The sequence below is a fragment of the Natrix helvetica genome (assembly GCF_964273705.1).
Source record: "Natrix helvetica genome assembly, chromosome: 15".
NCBI classification, from domain to species: domain Eukaryota; kingdom Metazoa; phylum Chordata; class Lepidosauria; order Squamata; family Natricidae; genus Natrix; species Natrix helvetica.
This window is the reverse complement of record NC_138565.1, coordinates 11,134,463-11,154,843: the sequence shown is the minus strand read 5'-3', so window position 1 is coordinate 11,154,843 and position 20,381 is coordinate 11,134,463. Positions and strand designations below refer to the sequence as shown.

The window sequence follows — 20,381 nt, the reverse complement described above, 5'->3', positions numbered from 1 at the left end:
CCTGTTGGGAGAAATGTCCTTCTGGGTTCAGTTCAGTTTCAGTGGGGAAAAAGACACTGGAGACACGGAGGCTGCTTGGAAAGATGGTTGAATGGTGGACAGGATCATCACGTGGCTTGAGCAGAAAAGGGGGATCCATCAGGTGCTTCCAGATGTTGGGTGAAGAAGAAAAGAGAGAGAAAAGAAGGGCTTGCTGGGTTTTTTATACTCTGTCCCCACCTTTCTTTTTCCTGTTCCCGTGTAAGAAACGTATTCTGATTGGTTGTCAGACTTCTGTCAGGCCATGGAAGGGCAACTCTCTAGACTGCGTTTTGAGTCCAAGTTTCGTTGAGCTCCCAGATGCCATGTGGTGAGTTTCTGTAGAAGGCTAACCCTATCTTCATTATGCAGAGTAACATTGACAAAAGATGGGGGCTATTAAGAGTGAGTCTGTTTCCTGCCTATAAACATGTTTCTCCATTTCTGATCTAGGGAAATAGAATATTCTGCCTTTTCAATATTTCCCAGGATATTTCATTTTTCTAGGAGAGGGGTGGGTGCTAACTTCCTACAGCCCCTAGTAAGAATGGTGGCCTTGGACCCCCCGCCCTCCAGAAGGAATGGGACAACTTGCCACAACCAACTCACTGCAGCCAACCTGGTGCCGGACCATTGCCCACAAGATGGGACAATTTAACAATTCTATTTAATTATTTAAAGTAAATAAAAATGATTTTAATTTTTGCCATTCACATTTCATTCTATCCCTCCTTTTGCACTTTCTTTAATGATTCTATTCCACCATTTCTTTGATACTAATGTAACTCTTGTCCTGCAGCAAGTTGGCCATGGTCAGTTGACTGTGACGAATTGTCATGGACCTCCCCCCCCCCCCAGCTTCAGTGGCCAGCCATGAGTCTCTCTCTCTGCCCCGGCTGATCCTCCTTCCTGCCACCAGTCTCTGTCCTGAAGCTTTAGTCGCCACTTGGAAATAAACGGCAACTTTAGGCTAGCCAAGGTTTGTGTAGCAGCATGTCAGAGAGCCTGGCTTCCCTGGAGGGGGGGCGGGGTGGGGGGCCTGGATCAGCAGTCCCACTGCAGGCCCTGATTCTGCACAAGCACCAGATTTCATCTGCTCTGCTCACATTGTGATAATTGCATCACACGCACACACATGCAGGCATGCACAGGTGTCTGAGGACATGCAGCCAGCCAGCCTTCCTCCTCCCTCTCCACATCCAGTGGTGGAACATGCCTGCTGTTGTGAAGGAAGGAGAAAACACACAAAAACCAGCACCGTCTCCAGAGCAACTGGACTGTGGTGAAGACGTCAGATCTGGAGCACCCCAGTTCAAGTTTGGGTGCGGAGATCGAGGAGGGGGGGGACACACCAGGGCAAGAGAGACCGAAGCCTCTTTTAAGTTCAGAAATGAGACAATCGAACACCCCCCCCCCCAATAAACGAGATGGCTGCCTATAGAAGGTAAATAAGTAGAACTGTTTTGGAAGCAGCTCAGGCACAAAGAGGGGAAGAGCGCCCTTCTGGATCCAGGTTCTCACCTTCCCAAGGAGTTGGTGGCCTGGTCTGCCCCCCCCCCCCACCGCCCTTGGAGCTGCTGCAGAGGACTTCAGTCCAGGCCCCTTCCTGATGACTTAATGGGGGGGGGAGGCGGAATGGACAGGGGAGTGTTGCGTAGGCTGGAGCTTTGGAGAACGTCTTCTTTGCTTGTTTGTTGGGGATTTTGAGTCAGTGTTGACTCCTGGCAACTGCCTGGACCAATCCCTGGAGTTTTCTTAGGAAAATTTGGGAATGGTTTACCTAGGACTGGGAAAGGGGCCGGCCAGGGCCCCCCAGCTGGCTTCATGCGGAACTTGAACTCTGATCTGCTGGCTTCTAGCCAGAGACTGGTCCTCAATGCGGAGAAAATGAGCCATAAATACAATCCGTCTATGGATAAAAATATACCCATCCATTTGTCTCCCCACAGGAAGGTATTGTCCCCACCTGTCCAGGTGACCTGTCTCACCTGCCATTTGTCAGCCTCTGCTTTGCTGCTTGCTTTCGGCTGCCATTGAAACCGGGAGGGGGGGAGATATATGGTATTTGGGAGGGGAAGCTTAAGCACAGGAGTGAATGAAGAAGGGAGGGGTTTTCTCACCAACTACTGCGGATGCTGCAGATAGTGGAATTGCCGCCAAGGCCAACCATCCGGCATACCATCCTGATGATGGGTTTTGAAGCTGCAGCCCACATGACACCTGCGTGATGTGCGGATTGGACTGGGGGAGGGAGTTGGGTTACCAGGGGGAGGGAGTTGGGTCACCTATTGATATCTATGATTACGCACGCTTTTGCCTCAGATCTTGCTTTGCTAGCTGCTTTCTACTCATAACAAGTACTAAAGAGTAAAGTAATAAAGAGTAAAAGTACTCTTTATTCTGAAAAACGGAGTTGAGTGGTTTCTTTCTTGGTTACTGATGGAGGCTGCCCTGACACCATTTTGCATCAGGCTCAGTGAAGCTGTTGGGAGGAGCAGCGAAGCCTCTGGGTCAAAACTCCCCCAGCCTCCAACGCCTCATTCTCAGAGAAAGCGAAGGAGAGAAAACGGTTTGGTTATGCAGAAAGACGAGAGGGATGCTGGAAGCCAAGCCCCCTCCCCAGCCTTTGCTCTGTCTCCTCCCCTTCCAATGGTCGGAGGGCTTTGCTGTTACGCCCTGTGCCTTCAGAAAAGGTTAGAAACCAGCTTGGTATACATGTGAGCTAACCAGCTGGCATTGGGGATGCTGTTATTGCCAGCAAATACATCTGCCCTGCTTCCTAAATCATGGAGAGCAATTAACGAAGCAATCCAAGTAACAGACCCACACCCCAAAGGGCAATGGGGAGATGGTCCTGCCCCCCAGGTCTCTTGTAGGCCAAAGATACTTTAGTTGACCAAAAGTCACCCCTGTGAAGGGGTCGGTTCAGGTCGGAGCTCTTCAGCCTGCCTCTTCCTTGGTGGAGAAGCCGGACTGGAGATCGTTCCTTTCTCCTGTGGCTGAGGTTTGTTCCCAAGGAAAGAGTAACCACAGAACTTGATTGGCTAAACCCGTGGTTCCCAAAGTGGGCGGTACTGCCCTCTGGGGGTCAGTGAGATGATCTAGGGGGGCGCTAAGAGGCAAGGGGGGCGGCAGGGGGGCGCTAAGAGGCAAGGGGGGGCGGCAGAGGAGTGCTGGAGGTGGCCCCTTTGTTAGAGTGACGTTTTTCCGCGTTTTAAGTGCTGGGTGTCGTCTCGCTACCTCCGCAAAGTCACCGGCAGTCCGATTCCGACATGTGAAGGCGGAAGAAACGAGTCGGCTTGTTCATAACCCAAAGTCCAGAACTCGTATCACCCCACCGGGCAGGGGGGAGAAGCCCCTTCCCACTAGCCACGGTTCGTGTTGACCCGAGAGCCTTCCTGTGGTGCACCTGCTGCTTTGGGGGAGGATGGGAGGTTCCACGCAGGTGGTTTAAGCGAATGGTGTGGGAACGCAGCCCAGGAGGGGGGAATGAGAGGTAGCGACCCTCCTCAGCCACACCCACCAAGCCACGCCCACCAAGCCACACCCACAGAACCGGTAGTAAAAAAAATTGAATTCCACCACTGGGTGGGGGGCACTGAGGATCAGTTTGTAGCACCAAGGGGGCAGTGAATTGCACCAAGACATGAGACTCCACCCCAATTTTCTCCATATTGATTGCTTTCCATCCCTTCACCACAAGTGGAGAGATGTTTCTTCCGTTCATTCCAGGCTCCTTGTTTTGCCAGCTCTTCTACGGTTACAACTTCATCGCATTGTCTCTAACAGATCCACCGAGGAGTACTGTAGATTCTGCAATAGTTCAGAATCTAGAATGCTACTGGGATACTTGAATACTGGACCTCTAGAATATTGCTAGAATACTGAAGAGCAACAAAGATAATCCTCTTTGATGGTTTGGGGTTTGGGGGCTGGACAATGAAGTTTGTTCAGGGAATGTCTAGTCTATTGACAAGAAGGACTAGGGCAGACATGATAGCAGTGTTTTAATATTTGAGGGGCTTTGACCTATTCTCCAAAGGACCTGAAAGCAGGACAATAAGTGACGAGTGGAAGCTCATCAAAGAGCGATCTGACCCAGAACTAAGGAGAGAGAATCCCCTGTACATTTTGGTTTTTTTGCCTAAAACCTGACTTTTCTCACCCTTGAATTTCATATTTTTAGATAGCGCCCAATGTTAAAGTCCATCTGTATCTTGAGCCTGTCTTCTGGAGAGTTGGCTATTCCTGCCAGCTTGGTGGTGTCTGCAAATTTGATGACTTTCCCTTCTATCCGCTCATCTAAATCGTTTACGTAAAAGTGTGATTGGGCCCTCAGTGTCCTCATCAGAGCATCCCTCCTTTCTGTGCCATTTGGCTACCGTTTTGCAATGGGCACTGAAAATTTGGCCACCTAGAGAAATGAGGCTGGATGACCTGCCCATTAAAGAGAGGCACAGCTGGCTCAAAATAGTCCATAAGTTTCATTAGGGTTGTCTGTCAAAGTGAATGCGAAGATTAGCCTGGGAACGTCTGCTCTTTGGTTCCTCTATTAATGACATGGGTGTGATTCAGAGAGCCCATATGGAAGAACTGAAGGCTTCCCAGTAATTGTGTCCTTTGGATGATTTCATCATCCCCCAATCCCATACGGCTCCAGCTCTCTCACGCACATGCACACACGCACACACGCACAGACTGTCATGGGCGCACACACACAGATGATCTGCTGAAGAGGGTCAGTCTGGTGAAGATGCCTCTGCGATAGGCTCCTGGAAGGGCTTTGTGACAAGTCCCCATGGCCAACCGGTCACAGCCAACTTGCCATGACCAACTCACTGCAGGACAACTGGCCACGGCCATCTTGCCACAGGACAAACGGTTGCAGGACAAGAGTTACACTAATATCGAAGGGTTTGGGAAGCTGAGAACGTTCCCTGGGTGAGTCTGGGTGAAAGCAGGACCCCGGGAGGAAGAAGCAATGGGCCAATTGCTAAGGATGAAAAACCGTGGAAAAGGCATTGTGGTTTGGAAGGCTTTAAAAAACCCATGAAAATTTCAGCAGTTGTTGATGTTGCTTTGGTGCCTTCAATTCTGTTTTTGACTCCTGGTGACTGCCTGGAAAAGTTTTCCTGTCAACGTATTTTGGAAGCGGTTTCGCCTTGCCCCTTTTCTTCCCAGGCTGTTCCCAAATCAGATGGTTTGTGCTTAAGGCAGGATTGGAACTCATGGTCTCGGATTTCTAGCCTGGTGTCGTTACCACTAAGCCACAGTGGGCTTCTTCAAGTGTCAATACTTGTAATGTCACCCAAGACAAGAGGTTTAAATGCACCAAATACCCATGGTTTTAATATAAAAGTCCAACTATATTTTTAATGCAAATATATTGATTTTTAATATTTTTATTGAAAGTTTTAAATGATTAAAAACTAACAAAAGCTAGTATGAAGTCTTTTGATATTTTTCATAGGAGTTATAAGTACAAATATATATTTACCTCTTTCTCTAAAATTTCATCATATTCTTCTTCTTTCTATATCTAATCCTAATAATCAAAATCATAAATCACAGGTTCATTTTTTTTCATTTTTATGCAAAAATTCCATAATCAACAAATCAACAAAACAGATTTGTTTTCTCTACCCCGTGGGTATCAAACTCCCTTTCATTGAGGGCTGCATTAGGATTATGTTTGACCTGGGGGAAGAAGGGGTGTGGCCAAGGTGAGCGTGGCCAGCCCGACGTCAATCATGTCGGGGGTGCCTGTGGCTCCCGAGCTCCGTTTTTGCTGGCAGAGGGCTGCAGGAGTCCATCCTGGCCAAAAATGGAGCCCGGGAGGGCTGCGCATATCCGTTAGCCACCTGAAGGGGATTTGCCCAGTGCATATTAATTATTATATGCCACTTCAGCAAAAAGTAGCAGTTCAGTCCAATTGGTCTGAACTGGCAGTTCCCATAACATCAAAGGTGCTTCTCTAGGACTGAATTCATACATTTGTAGGCTCAGTTTGTTTTGAGTCCCTGGCAGGAGCCTATCAGGCTCAGGAATTCATTCCAAAACTTTGATGTGAATCGCCCTGATGTGAAATGATGGCTTTGGGACACTGTGCAGCAAAGTTATGTGCTGCACGAATAGTTTAGCTAGGGATTGGGCTGAAGGAATCCTAGGGCTTGTTTGGAGAACAAATCCATGACAGTCCAGATTACAGTTTTCCCAGCACTTTCTGGCAGCTTTACAATAAAGTCCATAGATCCTTCCTTCCAGAGAGGTGGGCAGCCACTTCATTGAGGCACAGACGGGACTCCTGGCCACATACGGTTCTATGTCCTTCTTCATTCTAGGCCACCAAAAGTACCTATTTATTTATTTATTTATTTATTTATTTGACTTATCAGACTTTACGAGTCTGTGGGTAGCAATCAGGAGCTTCCACTTGGCAAGGTCATCCCACTTTCCACTTGCCTCCCTGGACCACATCCCCCAGAGGGATGAGGGGGTCTTTGGCCTATGCTGCCTTCCCCGGGTTCATCGCCCAGCGGGTCTTCGGTCCCTGGTGTGCCCTCCCTCTCTCTCATGGGTGCGGGTTGTTGCTCAGACCTCTCAGTTTTGCGGGTGTGCTGGCTGGCTGCATCCCCTGTTCCATCTTGAGGCAGCATTCTTCTTCTCCTTTGAAGGTGCTGTCACAACATCTCAGGGTTGTTGACCACCTGATGGGATCCAGGTAGGCTATTATTATGAGAGCTGGCTTAATGCCAACCGTCCCATCGGTAAATGTAGCAAAAGAAACTCCTGGAGACATTATTTTACCAAGAGTATAACTTGACTAATAATTCCACACAGGCAAAACCAGTTCTAAAGTTTTGCTTGAAAACCAGCATAAGTAAAATCCCCTTTTTCCCCCTGGATTTCCCCACCGTTTACTGTCCAGCAATCATTTGCATTCACTTTGTTTTGGGAACATTCTGAGCATCTTGGGGTGTTGGCTGTGTCAACTCCCTTGCGTTCCTCAATTCCTTCCCAAGCCCCCCCCCCTTCCTTTCCAATGCTTTCCCTCCCCCCCACTGTTGTCTGGTTGCAAGCAGGAGTGCGTAGCGAGTCAGCCATGACTTATTGTCTGAAACCAAAGAATTAGTTTAGGCAAAACGTTCATTTTTATCACAGAAATTCTCCCCAACATGTCCTTTTTAATTTCAGTCCATGTATTTCACAATTACAATTCATATTTGTGATAGTAACACCCAAGTATTTTACTTTGTTCTCAATCTTAAAATCAATTTTCTCCATCAATTCTATTTGATCTTCCAGTTTCATATTTTCTAATGATTTTGTCTTCTGGTTATTAATCTTGAAAGCTAATATGCTGAAGTCCTTTGTTAACTTCCCTGCAACTAATAGCACCTGTGCAGCTTGTTTTTCATTATTTCTGGATAAAATCAAATCTTTGTGTACCTCTTCAGGTATTAATTCAGCTATCGGGAGCCTTTCCATTGCTAGAATAAAGATGCCGATTTTGTTCTTTAACACCCCCAATTGTCCTGATGCGTGTTTCGGTCTTAATGTATTTTATTCTTGTTTCTGGATGATGTCTATCCTTTCTACCTTATGGTTTCCTGTACTTTGTTTTCTATTCTTTTAAGGTGTCCTCATTTCAATCTGCTGGTCAGTGACCTTAGTTGTTATGAGAACGTTTTAGACCAGGGGGGTCCAACTCGGTTTCATTGAGGGCCGCATATCAGGGTTGTGTTTGATGGAGGGGGGTGTAGCCAGCTCAACGTCACTCGTGTCGGAGGTGCCTGTGGTGGCCTGAGCACTCTGCCAATGCAAACGGGCTCCCGAGCTCTGTTTCTGGCTGCAACCGTCTCCTGCAACCCCCCCTCAGCTCCCCTTTCGCTGGCAGAGGCACCGCAGGCCGGTCCTTCATGGGATGATGATGAAGGCGTGCCGCTTCCACTCCGGCCTTCATGGGATCAATTCTGCCCTTGGAATTAGCTGGGCTTGTGGGTTGGCCCAAAGAAGATACACACATAGACACACCCCGAAATGCAAGGCAGGACGGAAGGGCAAGAATCAGATTGGAAAAGGAAGCTTCATTGGCTGCATTTTGGGGTCTGGCTCATAAAATACCTTCTGCTTTCCCTCTTTGTCAGGGAAAGGTCCTGAGGCATTCCCAGGGAATAAGATATGGGTGGATTTTGGAAAAGATTCAGATCAACTACAATTTCCTGCTTCGGTCGGAAGCTTTGAAGGTGGAGGCTGACCTTCTCTGGGTTCCTTCAGGCACTGAAGAGCCCAGGAAATACCAACCGCCCCAAAGAGGTAACAACCTCTCCTTGTCAAGGAACCTAACATATGAAGTGGACTGAAGTGAGCCGGACTGAAAAGAAAACTTACCTTTGATAAGATGGAAAGTGCCAACATGGACTCTGAGAAAAGCTAAGTCATGCTCTACTTGTGACAATATAATCAGCAAAGAAAACACATTGTCATGGGAAATATTTATTTTATTTAAAGCTAGATGCTAACAATCAGTTTCTGAATTTTTTAAAAATGTGGTGATTGTCCTTTTTATTTTTTTGTCAGAAGGACCAAAATGGGGACAAGACGGTTAAAACAGCATGTTGGCTTTCATGGTTAACCGGACTTCCTGCTTAAGTCTCCCAAAGAGGAGATTCATTTTTTCCACACTCTCTGCCCCAGGACTTTTCTTGAGCCATGAACGTTGCCTTGGACTTCCCAGGCTCCCGTTCATTCAGCTGCCCCCTCCTTCCGGTGCCGATGGGTGCAACGAATTCAGTAGATCCCCCTGACTCTCTTGTTCTCTGGATCAAAAGGCGATTTGATGTGGACTTTGGCTGGAAAAGGAACTCCCATCCTCTCCAGAATGTAGTCCCCACTTTTTATGAACTCAAGGGAGACCTGAGGAGGGGGAGACAAAGGGAAGCCTGGCTCGTCTCTCTTGCTCCCCTGAGAAAAGAGAGAGACAACCCCCCCCCCCCGTCTCTACCACATCAGGCTTCCTCTGGTATTTTCTTATGTCAAGAAAAATCCTTAAAAAAAGAGCTGCGATAAGTGTGTCGTGTTATTTATTCCAACTGCAGAACGTACATGAGGCAAGAAGGTGGGACCTCTCAGAGGAAGGGTCTCTGCTTGGGGGGCTTTGTCTTCTTTCCTACGAGAGGGGGGAGGGGGCGCTGCTCAGAGCCCCAGGTTCTTCTGCTGGCTCCAAAGAGACCCCAAAGTCCAAGCCATGGACACCCCCCCTTCCCCATCTCCTCACCCCAAAGTCTGCCTGGCTGATTTCTCCTCTCCTCCTCAAGAGCCCCCCTCCCAACAGTCCCCATCAATATTCAGCAGGCTCCCTGAAGCCCCCCCCCCCCCAATCTCCTCTTTGTTCCCTGACTGCAATTACTGCAAACGGCAACCCACACACCCAACCCCACCGGATGGACTCTGTGCTTCTGCCAGGCCCACTGGGGCTCTGGGGGAGGCAGGAAAGCACCATGGAGGGGAGGGGGGGAGTGCTGCCTTTGGAAGAAATGGCCTCAGCACGGTGCCACTTAATGACAGTTTAATTGGGGTTTAGCATTGCCTGAGCAGATACTTGAATAGGTCTCTGGGGGCAGGACCCCTCCTGGCAGATCATTGTCAGGGTGACTTTTGTGGGGTATCAAAAATTGGAGGAGGGGGGGAGAGTTTGGAAGGCTGCTCCTTAGAAACCAAACCGAGGCGGAGGCAGCTTCCAGATCAGCTGCCAGGGCATTCAGGACCTGGGACTCACGAAGCTGCCTTAAAGGTCCATGCCATCTTTCGACTGCACATCAATGCGCCCGTTACTGACCGTAAGGGATTCGGCCTCAACCGGGGGGGGGGGGGCTTTTGAGCGATTTGCTCACCTGCAGGGGTCTCACTTTGAGAACAGCGCAAACAGGAGGTAGGCTGGGGGAGGGGGAACCATACCCTGATTCAGAGGTGGCTCTTTGCTGGGGAGGGGGCCCAGCCACAGCCAGCTGCTCCTCTGGCTCCTAGGACACAGCAGGGCCCTTCCGTTCTGTGTATTCCCTTCCCTCGCAGGAGTCTGAGGCCCACCTTCGAGGCAGAAGAGGGTCCAGGCCCAGAGAGGGTCTGAGGTCCCGAAGCTGCCATCTGCATCCCGCTGGCTCTCCTTCCAGAGGGACCAGGGAGGGCGATGGACGTGGGCTTAGGTTAAAACACCCACCTCAGCACAAACCATTGTCTAAAACTGGGATTACTCAAAAAGCCGAATGCAGGTGAAGAGCTGACCCTAAGGCCCCCTTCTCAGTCCATTGGGGCTGCCTGGTGGTCAGGGGCGCTTTGCACAGACAGACCAGCTCTTGCTTTCTCCCCCAGAAATCAAGGGGGGGGCACAGGACATTGCTGTCCCCACCTGCCCAACTGGATGGACAGAGCCCAGTCCGAGCCCTCTGGGAGAACCCCTGGATTCGTGCTTTGGGGAGGTTTGGACTCTGCCAATAGCGGCATTATCTGGGCAAAGGAAATGGAAAGGGTCCAATCCGCTTTTCCTCAGCAGCCAAGAAAGGAGTCGTTGGGGGCGGCCCCTGCACATTGCCCACCAGAACCCAACGAGGGTCTTGCTACTCACCGGCCCTCCTTCAGGATCTCGGATGTAGCCATAGGCAATCGTTTTGTTGATAGCGTGTCCAAAGTCCGCCCTTCGGATGTGCCCTACAACCTGGCCGTAGCGCCAAATGGCCTCCAAGCCAAAGAGGGGGACTTTCCTGCAACACAGAGGAAACCTCAGGAAAGGCCCAGCAGAGGCTGCACCGCACCAGAGTCCCTGCATGTGCAGCAACCTGTCAGCCTGGGGAGCCAGGCTGACTTTAGCCCCGATTGCCTTCGTCGGACTGGCCCTTCTGGGCAATAGGCTGCTTTGACCACACCCGGCAGCCAGGCCGGACACACCTGATCGGCAGCAGGAGCAAGAAGACGGCCAAAGTCAGCTAGGCTGCAAAGCCTGGGGTGGGCACAAGGGCCTCTTTGTAGTGCAGAGTGGTGAAGGCAAGCAGGGCTGGGTTGGTGCTGGGGAGGCTTCCTGGAAGGGCAAGAACCCCCGAGCAGGCTGTTCAACGCAGGTGTAGGTGCCCAAAAGGGCAGGGATGGCAAGGCAGCCCTTGACTGAGCCTCAGGTGGGGGAGGGGTTGGGCTTTGGGGGCGGGCTAATTCACATAACAGTGGTCATGGGAATGCCAGATTGCCATCTCTTAGCAATTCAGTCATGTGACCTGTCAGGGCAGTGATTTAAGAGCTGACCAGCTGCTACAATGATGCAATGATGTAATGAGTCAGCAAGGTTTTTGGCTGTTATTCCTTTAGAGGCCCTGTTATGGCATCTCTCTCTCTCGCCGTGTTTTTTTCCTGTGCTGTAATTGCTGATGGTTTCACTTCTGCCTATAGTACATGTATGTATATATTCTTCTCTAGATAAAACTACTATTAATTACAAACCTCTGTTTGCTGTTAATGCTCCTTGGTTGTCTCACGTAGTAAAGCTGTGAGCACTCTGACATGATCTTTTGCTTTACAACCACATTACTCAGCAGCAGAAATTCCACTCCCAACTGTGATTGTAAGTCAAGGACTACCTGTAGCTCTACTCTGAGTCCACTCAAGCTTCTCCAGGACTTTTAAAAGTCCCAGCACAGGACACCAATTCTAACGAAGCATCTAACGATGCACAAGGGAACCATTGCCACAGATCTGAAGCAGCCCAAAGCTGGTCGCCATTTCAGCCGCTGCAGCCACTGGTTGCTCATGACCTACAACCACATTACCCAATCTAATTCTTCTAATTCTCAGGATAATTTTAACCTTACTTGAATCTGAACATCTTCAGGGTAGACATGATAGACGTGACAATTGGCAGGATGGGACTAGAAGACCTCCAAGGTGCTTCCAACCCCAGGATTCTGGAAGGGAGTGGGAATCCCACTGCAGAGTCAGTAGTGAACATTGTCAGAAGATAAATACCGCAGCAAACTTTAAATAAAATCCGTTATGAAAGATCAAGTATCTCTGAGTGGCAAGCTTTGAGATTTCAAAACTGATTATCCAGAAAGGGGCCCTGGGCAGACTGGGGTGGCGGCCATGCCTGCCACCAGCTACTCACTCGTCGATGGTGAAACAGGCCAGGCGACGGAAGAGACCAGCACCCCTCTGAGCCTCAACTGCCTCCCGTCCCAGGAAAGCCACCTCCGACTTCAGCTTGCAGGTGAAGGCCAGGCCAGCTTCCAGGGGACTGTCGTCTGAGCGGAGGTCTGCGTGCCAGTGCCGATAACCTGGTGGGCCCAAATGAGGCTCCATGTCAAGACTGAATGGCTTCCACGCCAATTCATCCCCTCGTTCGCACAGATAGCCCTGCCTGTCACTGAATGGATGAATGAGGGGGAACGAAACCCAATGTCAATCCTGAAGCTGGCCTGTCCGAAGCCACCTTGGAGCTTCAGTGCTGCCACACTGGAGCTGAGGGATAGGGAGGAGGGGGTGGGGGGTGGGGGTTAGAGATAGCTGGGGTTGTGTTTTCTCTTGGGAACCAAAGACAGTCTCACACCCAGCTGGAGGAAGGAGCAGTGATGTCACCACACCAGCAGATGCTGCCTTGATTGGGCCATTGAGAGAAAAACTTTAATTGAAATCGAGGGAACTTTCAGAGTCGGTTTGTGCCAATATGATATTACCAATAAATCTATTCTTTGAGGAATCCACCTGCCTCGGAGTTTTGATGGCTATGGATCGATTACTTGGAGCCCTGACACCCAAATCGATCCAGCCGCTTAAATGGACTATGGAACGCCAAGTGGCTTTCGAGAAGCTCAAGCGGCTTTGGGTGGCAGAGCCAACACTTAAACACCCAAACCCAGAGGAGCCGCTTGTAAATGTAAGCTGGATGCTAGCGGTGTGGCAGTGGGGGCCGTCCTGTTCCAAAGAAATGCGGAGGGGTTGCTAAAACACTGTGCCTACACTTCCTGGAAACTGACTGACACTGAAAGGTGCTGGGCGGTGTGGGAAAAGGAGGCGCATGTCGTTTGATAACTCTGCTGACTTGGAGACAATTCCTAGAAGGGAGGAATATTCCGTTTGAAGTGAAGAACTTAGAAGCCTTAAGGACTCCAAGGAAGTTGGCCCTTAAACAAGACTCAGCACTTTAATTGGTTCAATGATTGGGGAGAAAGTATACCTGTCTACTAAATACCTGAAGTGGAACCAACCTTCTAAGCGGAACCAACCTTGTAAGAAACTGGGTCCCAAGTACACTTACCGGCTGCATGGAGTCCTGCTCCCAATTGTTTGAATTATAAGCCCAGTTACAGTGGAATTACAGAATTACAGGTACCTAAGGTAACAAGTTCACCAGGTGTTCCACTGTAGCTTGTTGAAACCCTTCGGAGGCTCCAGGTTAAGGCCAGTTGAGGGGAAGCCTCCTGCTCCCGTGTTGGTGGGGAGGAGGGAACACTATGAGATAAAGATACTGGATTTAAGGGGGAATTACAATGCTTAGTGCAATGGGAAGGATACCCCTCAACTGATGCCGGTAGGTGCTTACAAGGTTAACGCAGACTAGTAAAGACAGGTTAGTTAACGCAGACAGGTTAGTAAAAAGGTTCCATGAAAAATACCCTCAGTGGTCGAAGAGATTAGCGAAGGCTAAGACCACCTTAATAACAATAATTAATATATACTTAACATTTTCCAGGTGACCTTTTCCTTCAAGGGGCCAGCATGTCAAAATTGAATTGCTTTGCTTCTTTCAAACCTTAATGCTTTTCAACTTGCCAATGAACTGGGGTGAGGGAAGGGAGAAATTGAATGCCAATAATGTATGCTGAAAGCATGGAAACCATCAAGGTCCCCACTGCAGGTGCTTGGGAAAGAGACAGACTATTCCCATAACAAGAGGATGTCTCATAATTGGACAATGTGATCAGCCAGGGGTGGGGAAAAGGGGAAGGTATTGTTTAACTGGGCAAGCATTTGTGCAGGAAAACCAGAACTGGTTTTATTTCTTTGAGTACCAACATGGTATATCCAGTAAAGTTTTACTTTTGGGAATTCAATTCTCCTGTGAGTGTCTCCTTCTTTTGGGTTCGCTAGTTGGACAACTGACACTCTATTCCTAGAGGGACCTGAAATACCCTCGTCTTTCTGCCCTCCTGGGGAGTCCCTAGGCAAAGTCAGGATTTATTTTGATGCTTTTGTGGACAGCTCAAAGGAAACAAGGGGGGGGGGAGGCACTACTCAGGAGTCCCCAGCCACAGAGCTCATCCCCTGCCCCACCCAGGCCCCTGGGCAGAGGACTCAACCAAAGCCCCCTCGACTTGGCCAAGAGAGCAGCAGGGAGAAAGGATTTAATGGGCCAAAGAAGGAGGGGAGGGGTCCCTGCAAATGGAGCCGGAGGCTCTGAATTCTTGACTCCCCTCATCTTCACAGGAAATAATATGGGATGCTGAAACCCTTGAAAGAGAGGGAAGGAGGGAGGGAAGGAGGGAGGGAGGGAGGAAGGAAGGAAGGAGGGAAGGAGGGAGGGAGGGAAGGAAGGAAGGAAGGAAGGAAGGAAGGAAGGAAGGAAGGAAGGAAGGAAGGAAGGAAGGAAGGGATCTATCTCCACAATTCAGGCCCTGACGTGAAAGGAGGCCAGGCAGCTTCCTGAAGGGCCTCCTTGCTCTCTCCTCTATTAACGGAACAAAACCATGACAACAAATTAAATCAGCAACGTGGGCAGTTTTTATCCTTTTTCTTGCACTGCTAATTGCTAGCCTAATTGCAGACCGCTGGGATTTGGGGTCCGGTTGGAATGGATTTATTAAGACAGCTTAGTGGACCCCAAGGAAGCAGAACTCAGGCCTGTGAGGAGAGCATAATTAGGAAATATAGAGGCAGGAGAGAGAAATGCAAGCAGAACTTGAAAAAGTGTCTAAAAATTCAAGTATCTTTTTAAAAGAAGACACCAAAACTTTAAGAGATTGGATCTGCCAGTCCTCCATAAAGGCCCCTTCCCCATTTCTGCCTCACCTGCCCTCCTGGCATCTTTTTTCTGCCAGGCTCAAGGCCTTCTTCCTGTCCAAAGCCACAGCCTAACCTGAAGGTCTTGCTGGGGCCACTCTTGGTGTACCTGGACAAGAGATCTCTGGGGAGCAAGGCTACCCAAGGATGCAGCTGGGCCCCTGCTGGTCATCTTCACCTCTCCGATTCCCTCCCTAGACCTAGAGAGGCTGGCGGGAGAGAACTGACTCTGCCCCAAAGGTGCTTTTTTCAAGAGACAAATGGACTTTCGTGTTTTTTCTTTTGAAGACGTTTCACTTCTCATCCAGGAAGCTTCTTCAGCTCTGGCTGGCTGTTGGGGAATGGGAGGATTGATCCTCCTTGCAGACAGCTGGCCATTTGCATCCTTTGAGAAAATAGCTGAGGCCCCCTGGGGGTTTATCTCTGTCCTCCGGAGGGTCACCTGAGTGGTGCAAATGGGTGGGGAGCCTTCTTGGAACTGCTGAAAGGACCATGTTGCAGATTGGAGGTAGGTGATGTCGTATCCCCCCCCTCTGTGGAGAGAGGGCTGTTCAGTTTGGACAGAGATGGCCTCTGTCACCCCTCTTTCAAACCAGCGGTCCTCTCCTCTTCCCATCGGTCAGAGCTGAAGAAGCTTCTTGGATGGGAAGCGAAACGTCTTCAAAGGAAAACCAGCCTCCTGGAAAAAGCACCTTTGGGCCAACCGTGACCTGGAGGACTGGGAACCGTGAGCGTGGGCCAAGGACGTGGGGAGGAACCCTGATGCAGGAAGGCAGACAAGCCTCTTCTTCCCATCAGCCTGGGCCCCACTGCTCATGAATGGGGTCTTTGGATGAACAGGGACATTCGGGGGGGGGGGTGTCTTCCCCAAACCTTTCTCGATGCTGAGGGAGTCGATGGCTCTGTATCCGGCGTTGGCAATGCCGTGCTTGGCCCCGGCTTCCATGACCGCCCGGTAGACTCTCAGGCAGTGCTCCCGGGGCACGTGCAGCTCCCAGCCCATCTCACCCACGAACGACAGCCTCATGGCCCTCACCTGGAGACGGGGAAGAGGAGGCGGTGAGGGGAGGGTGGCAGGGGAAGCCCTGGGCTAACGGCCTCCTGCCCTGCCTGCCTGCCTGCCACCACTTCCAGAAACCTCTTTTACCCACAGCAGAGAAACTCCAGTCTTCCCCTTCCCCACTTTCTTCAGTGTGAGCCCCCTCCTCATTTGCAGAGGGCTGCTCAGCTCTGCTCAGAGTGACTCCCCTGGGCGTCTTGCGTGAAGCGTTTGGCTTCTCCGTTCTTCCAGGGCTTTCGCGCTTGGGGCCTCAGGCCAGACATCCCCAGGGGTTGGGCTGTGGCCCCTCTGCTCTCTGACAGGGGAGGATGGAGGCCTTCTGGGAGCTGCCCCGCCCTGGTCTGGCCTTGCTCTGGGCTGTGCCGGCCCCACCTTCTTCCCTAGGAGCGGCTGAAAGCACTTTATTCAATTTATTCAATTTCAGCTCCTTGCACAAGGCATTCAGCCCCCGCGGCTCTCTTGCCAAGGCTGCCAGGAGGGTGACAGCCGCCTCACCTGCCTCCATTGTCGCCCGACCCACAATAACCCCTCGACACCTGTCCCCCTTCCCCTCCCCAACTGCCTCCGGAGGCTCAAGGAGAAGCAACTGGGATGGTGGGAGGGGAGTCCTGCTCCCCACTGAGATGGCCTCTGCCCTGCTCCAGGTCCCCACTTCCCTTTCAGGCCACACCCTGCCCCCACATTCCCGGATGCAGCATCAGCAAAGACCCTGCATGGGGAGGGGAGGCTTTGGCGAGACCCTGGGATAGCCTGAGCCCGGCCTCTGGACAGAGGCCTCCAGGGTCGCTGGCCTGTTCAGCTTCACAGGAGCCCCCAAGGCCAAACCCAGCCCTCACAGGGGGGGCAGAGCACTCTGAGAAGTGACCAAATGACACCCCTCACCCTGGCTGTGTCGGTCCTGGCTTAGCCAAACCAAATTCCATTCTCCAACACAGTCCTAGCACCCAAGATTGAAGGGAAGGTGGTGGGGTGGTGGTGGACAACTGGACTCTTTTTGCCTTTGGCATCATTGCCCAGTTCAGCTGTAAGAGACGGATGTCGCAGCCTGTTCTAAACAGACACACACACACACACACACACACACACACACACGCTCTGGCAGAACTACAGCCTGGTGCTCTGGTGCTGAGTGTGCAGGGCCTTTGGTGGGCAGGGAATACTTCCCAGATCATCCTTCATGCAGAGAAGGGGCTGCATGAGCTTCAGCCACCCAGGAAAGCAAACCTTAGAAACTCTCAGGCCAAGGGCTCCTCTCCTCCCCCCCCCCCCCCCCAGCCCTTCTCAGGGGGCTCCTCTCCCACCGGGCATCACTCGCTCAGGGCCAGTCCTTGGTCTCCCAGGAGCTCCAGCATGTCCTGAGCAGCCTCTGGCAGCCGGCAGAAGTAGAAAAAGGCTGCAGTACTGCATTCTGACCACTGCGCCACCGGGGATATGTAGCATTTGGATCTCTGGCCAGGCTCCCTTCAGCTCTTCTCTCTTCCATCCCGTCTGCTCGGATTCATCCTGATGACCGTCAGTGGCTCTCTGGAGGACTTCAGGGTGTGTACAGTGCGATCCCCCCCCCCCCGAAGTACGGTGAATCTGCTTCTTTCTTCTCTCCATCTTTCCGTAAGGATCCATCTGATCTCGTCTCTCTTGCCCTTTTCTGCTCTAATTAAGGAGGCTGGTGATCTCCTGGAGGCCTCCTTTTCTGGAAGCTTCTCAGACTGACAGGGCCTCTCTGCTTCTGCAGCTCATCCTGAAAGGACAGGAGTCCTCCAAGAACAGCCCCTCCCCCGAGCCCCCCCTCTCCTGGCCACCATCTCCCCCCAAGATCTCTGCTCTCTTTCTGCTTCTCACACTGGGCTACCTGGAAGTGCATTGGAGCCCCTCCCTCCTGGGTTTCAGAGTGCTCCTTTCTGCTGCCCCCCTCTTGGCCCGTGTGGCCCAGGCTAGCTGGCTCTGAGCCTTCCCTCCTGGGAATGCCCCTCTCGCTGCCCTGCTCCCGATCCTAACTCTTTGGGATGAGTGCTGAGCTTGAACTGAAACCTGAGTGAACCAGGCCTTAATCTCCCTAACAAGTCCTGACCACATTCCCCCACCCAAAAGAACCCTCTTTCCCAGCCTTCGTAGGCTCCTCCATGGATGGTGTCACCCTCAGCCTGAGAGTGGTAACTGGGAGCAGCCAGGAACCCCACGTGAGAGCCCTCCCGTCTCCTGCACACCAGCATTTGGGCTGCTGACCCTGGCTGGGGCATGTTAAGAGGTGGCCATTGACCAATGACCACACCTCAGCTGGCCTGTCCACTGGGTCCCGTTAGCGATATAACCACCATGGAGACTGGCGTCCTCCCTACCTTCCCGTCGTGGAGCCGTGGGAGAGGGGGGCACAGTTCTGCCAAGAAGACTGAGTGCAACGGTAGCCAGAAACCTCAGGGGGGGGGCAGGGGGGAACCGTTTCATTGCCACCCTTGAGGTCCTCCCAGCTGCCCTTGAGAGCTTCCGATGGAAGAGCTTGTCCCAGCTTTGCACATTCAAGGGATTTTGCCTAATTCACTGAGGCTAATCTGGGCTCTGTTTGGTGCGATAGGACTAAATCTGTCCTCCTTAATGCCGTCAGTCAGCTCAAAGCTCCATTCTTGCAGCAGAGCTCAGCTTGGTGGGCCTGCTGGCCACAACTGGTCCTCCGTCTCTCCCTCCACCAGCCCTGGCCCCGGAGTCTCGGGGGCTCTGAGGGGGCTCCATGGAGTTTTTGTCAGCCCCAGGCAGCACAGGGGCTATTTCAGACAAGAGGGGGGGAGGCGCTCTGGTTGCTGAACCTAAAGTGGCTGTGATGTTTAAGATCTGGCCTTCTGAAGGGCTTTCCAGGCAAAGTCAAAGGGGGCCCAAAGATTCCCCCTCCCTTCACCTGGCTCTCCCAAAAACCACCCAGGGAGAATTTCTCCCCTTAGCCTGCTCTGCCCCCCTCAACCACTTTGAGGATCAGGATGGGACCTTCAGGCTTCTACCCTTGCCCCCCCCCCTTTCTCCTCCAGCTTTCCTCCTCTGCTGGCCCACCCAGCCATTTACCCTGGACAACGGGCTTCTGCCCCTACCTTGTGCCCTGCTGGCAGAGTCCCCTTGCAGGGGTGCTAAATGTAAGAGTACCCTGGCCCCTGCTTTGCTGCTTCTTCTTCTCCTGGTTCATTTCCCATCCTTTTCTACACTAGGTAGAATCATCCAATGCCCTGCAATGAATTACACACACACTTATCCCTGTACTTTTCCACGGCTCCTGCCAGCCAGGACTTTGACCCTGCTTTGTATTCCTCTGGAGCGTGTGACTTAATGCCAGGCCAAAGCCCGGCAAAAGGGGTCCAGGTTTTGCAAAATCCCTGATGCTCCAGCAGAGGATAGAAAAGTGGCACTTTCTTGCTTTCACCCCCTGCTCCCCCAACCCACCCCAGACGGAGCCCCAAGGAAAGCCCCCTCCAGGCCCCCTCCAGGCCCCTAGCCCTAGCCCTGGGAAGGCAGGCGGAGGTCTTACCGGGCAGCCAGCAGCCTTGGCCAGCTGGTGGGTAGAGAAAGGGAAGGCCTCGTTGCTCAGGTCCACATCGAGAACTTCCTGCAGGACGGTCCGGCTGAGCAGAGAAGAAGAGCCCAATGAATGGCCACCGCCCTCACTGCCAGCCCTGAGCCTCCAAAGAGGGCCCGGCTCCCTCGGAGCATCACAGCTGACCCACCCCAGGGGCCCCCTCGGCCAGAGCACCAAGAGTCGCCAACTCCTTAATCCCGCAAAGCCTCGGCTCGGCTCAGCCAGCATAGACCATTCAGACGTCCTGGGATCTGGGCTAAGGCAGAAGTGGGGTTCTTGCGTGGACCCACAGCAGCCTTAAGCAGAGGGAGCTCAGTTCTCTCCCCCTGTTTCAGGTTTGGTAGAAGGTTAGATTGCTAAAACGTTTTATATCAGTTTGGGCACAGTTATCAGAAACAACTGCAGACCAAAAGCCCAAGCGCCCGAAAACAGAATAGTCTCTCTCCTGATTTTGTATCCTGAAACCTTAATTTTCAGATGGAGAAATCATGTTGTGCCCCCACTGCATAAGGTCTCCCAATATTTGCCTTCTGCCTTCGTGCATGCATTGCTACACACTTTGATCAACCTATTAACTTCCAAGGGACTAACGCCTTTCTTTTATTTTATTTTAAGAAGCAAAATTGGCCTCCTCAGGCAGCTGTCAGATCCTGCTTGAGGTGAGCCTTAGGAGGAAAGTCTCAGGCCAAATGCTCCGTCTATTTGAGGAGCTTT

At 51.5% G+C, this 20,381-nt stretch overlaps 1 protein-coding gene across 4 annotated transcripts in view; it reads right to left on the bottom strand.

Annotated features, from left to right (window-relative positions):
- Window positions 1-8,498: 8,498 nt before the first annotated feature.
- The window catches only part of SARDH (sarcosine dehydrogenase), a 54,213-nt gene continuing 42,330 nt past the window's right edge, over window positions 8,499-20,381 (bottom strand). For all 4 annotated transcript variants that reach the window (XM_081967479.1, XM_081967481.1, XM_081967478.1 and 1 more), the window contains 5 exons: window positions 19,620-19,713; window positions 15,928-16,090; window positions 12,164-12,332; window positions 10,640-10,775; window positions 8,499-8,934 (listed from right to left, as the gene is read on the bottom strand). In XM_081967479.1, the coding sequence (XP_081823605.1) occupies window positions 8,809-8,934; window positions 10,640-10,775; window positions 12,164-12,332; window positions 15,928-16,090; window positions 19,620-19,713 (688 nt within the window). In that variant the 3' untranslated portion in view covers window positions 8,499-8,808. The remainder of the gene's footprint in view (window positions 8,935-10,639; window positions 10,776-12,163; window positions 12,333-15,927; window positions 16,091-19,619; window positions 19,714-20,381) is intronic.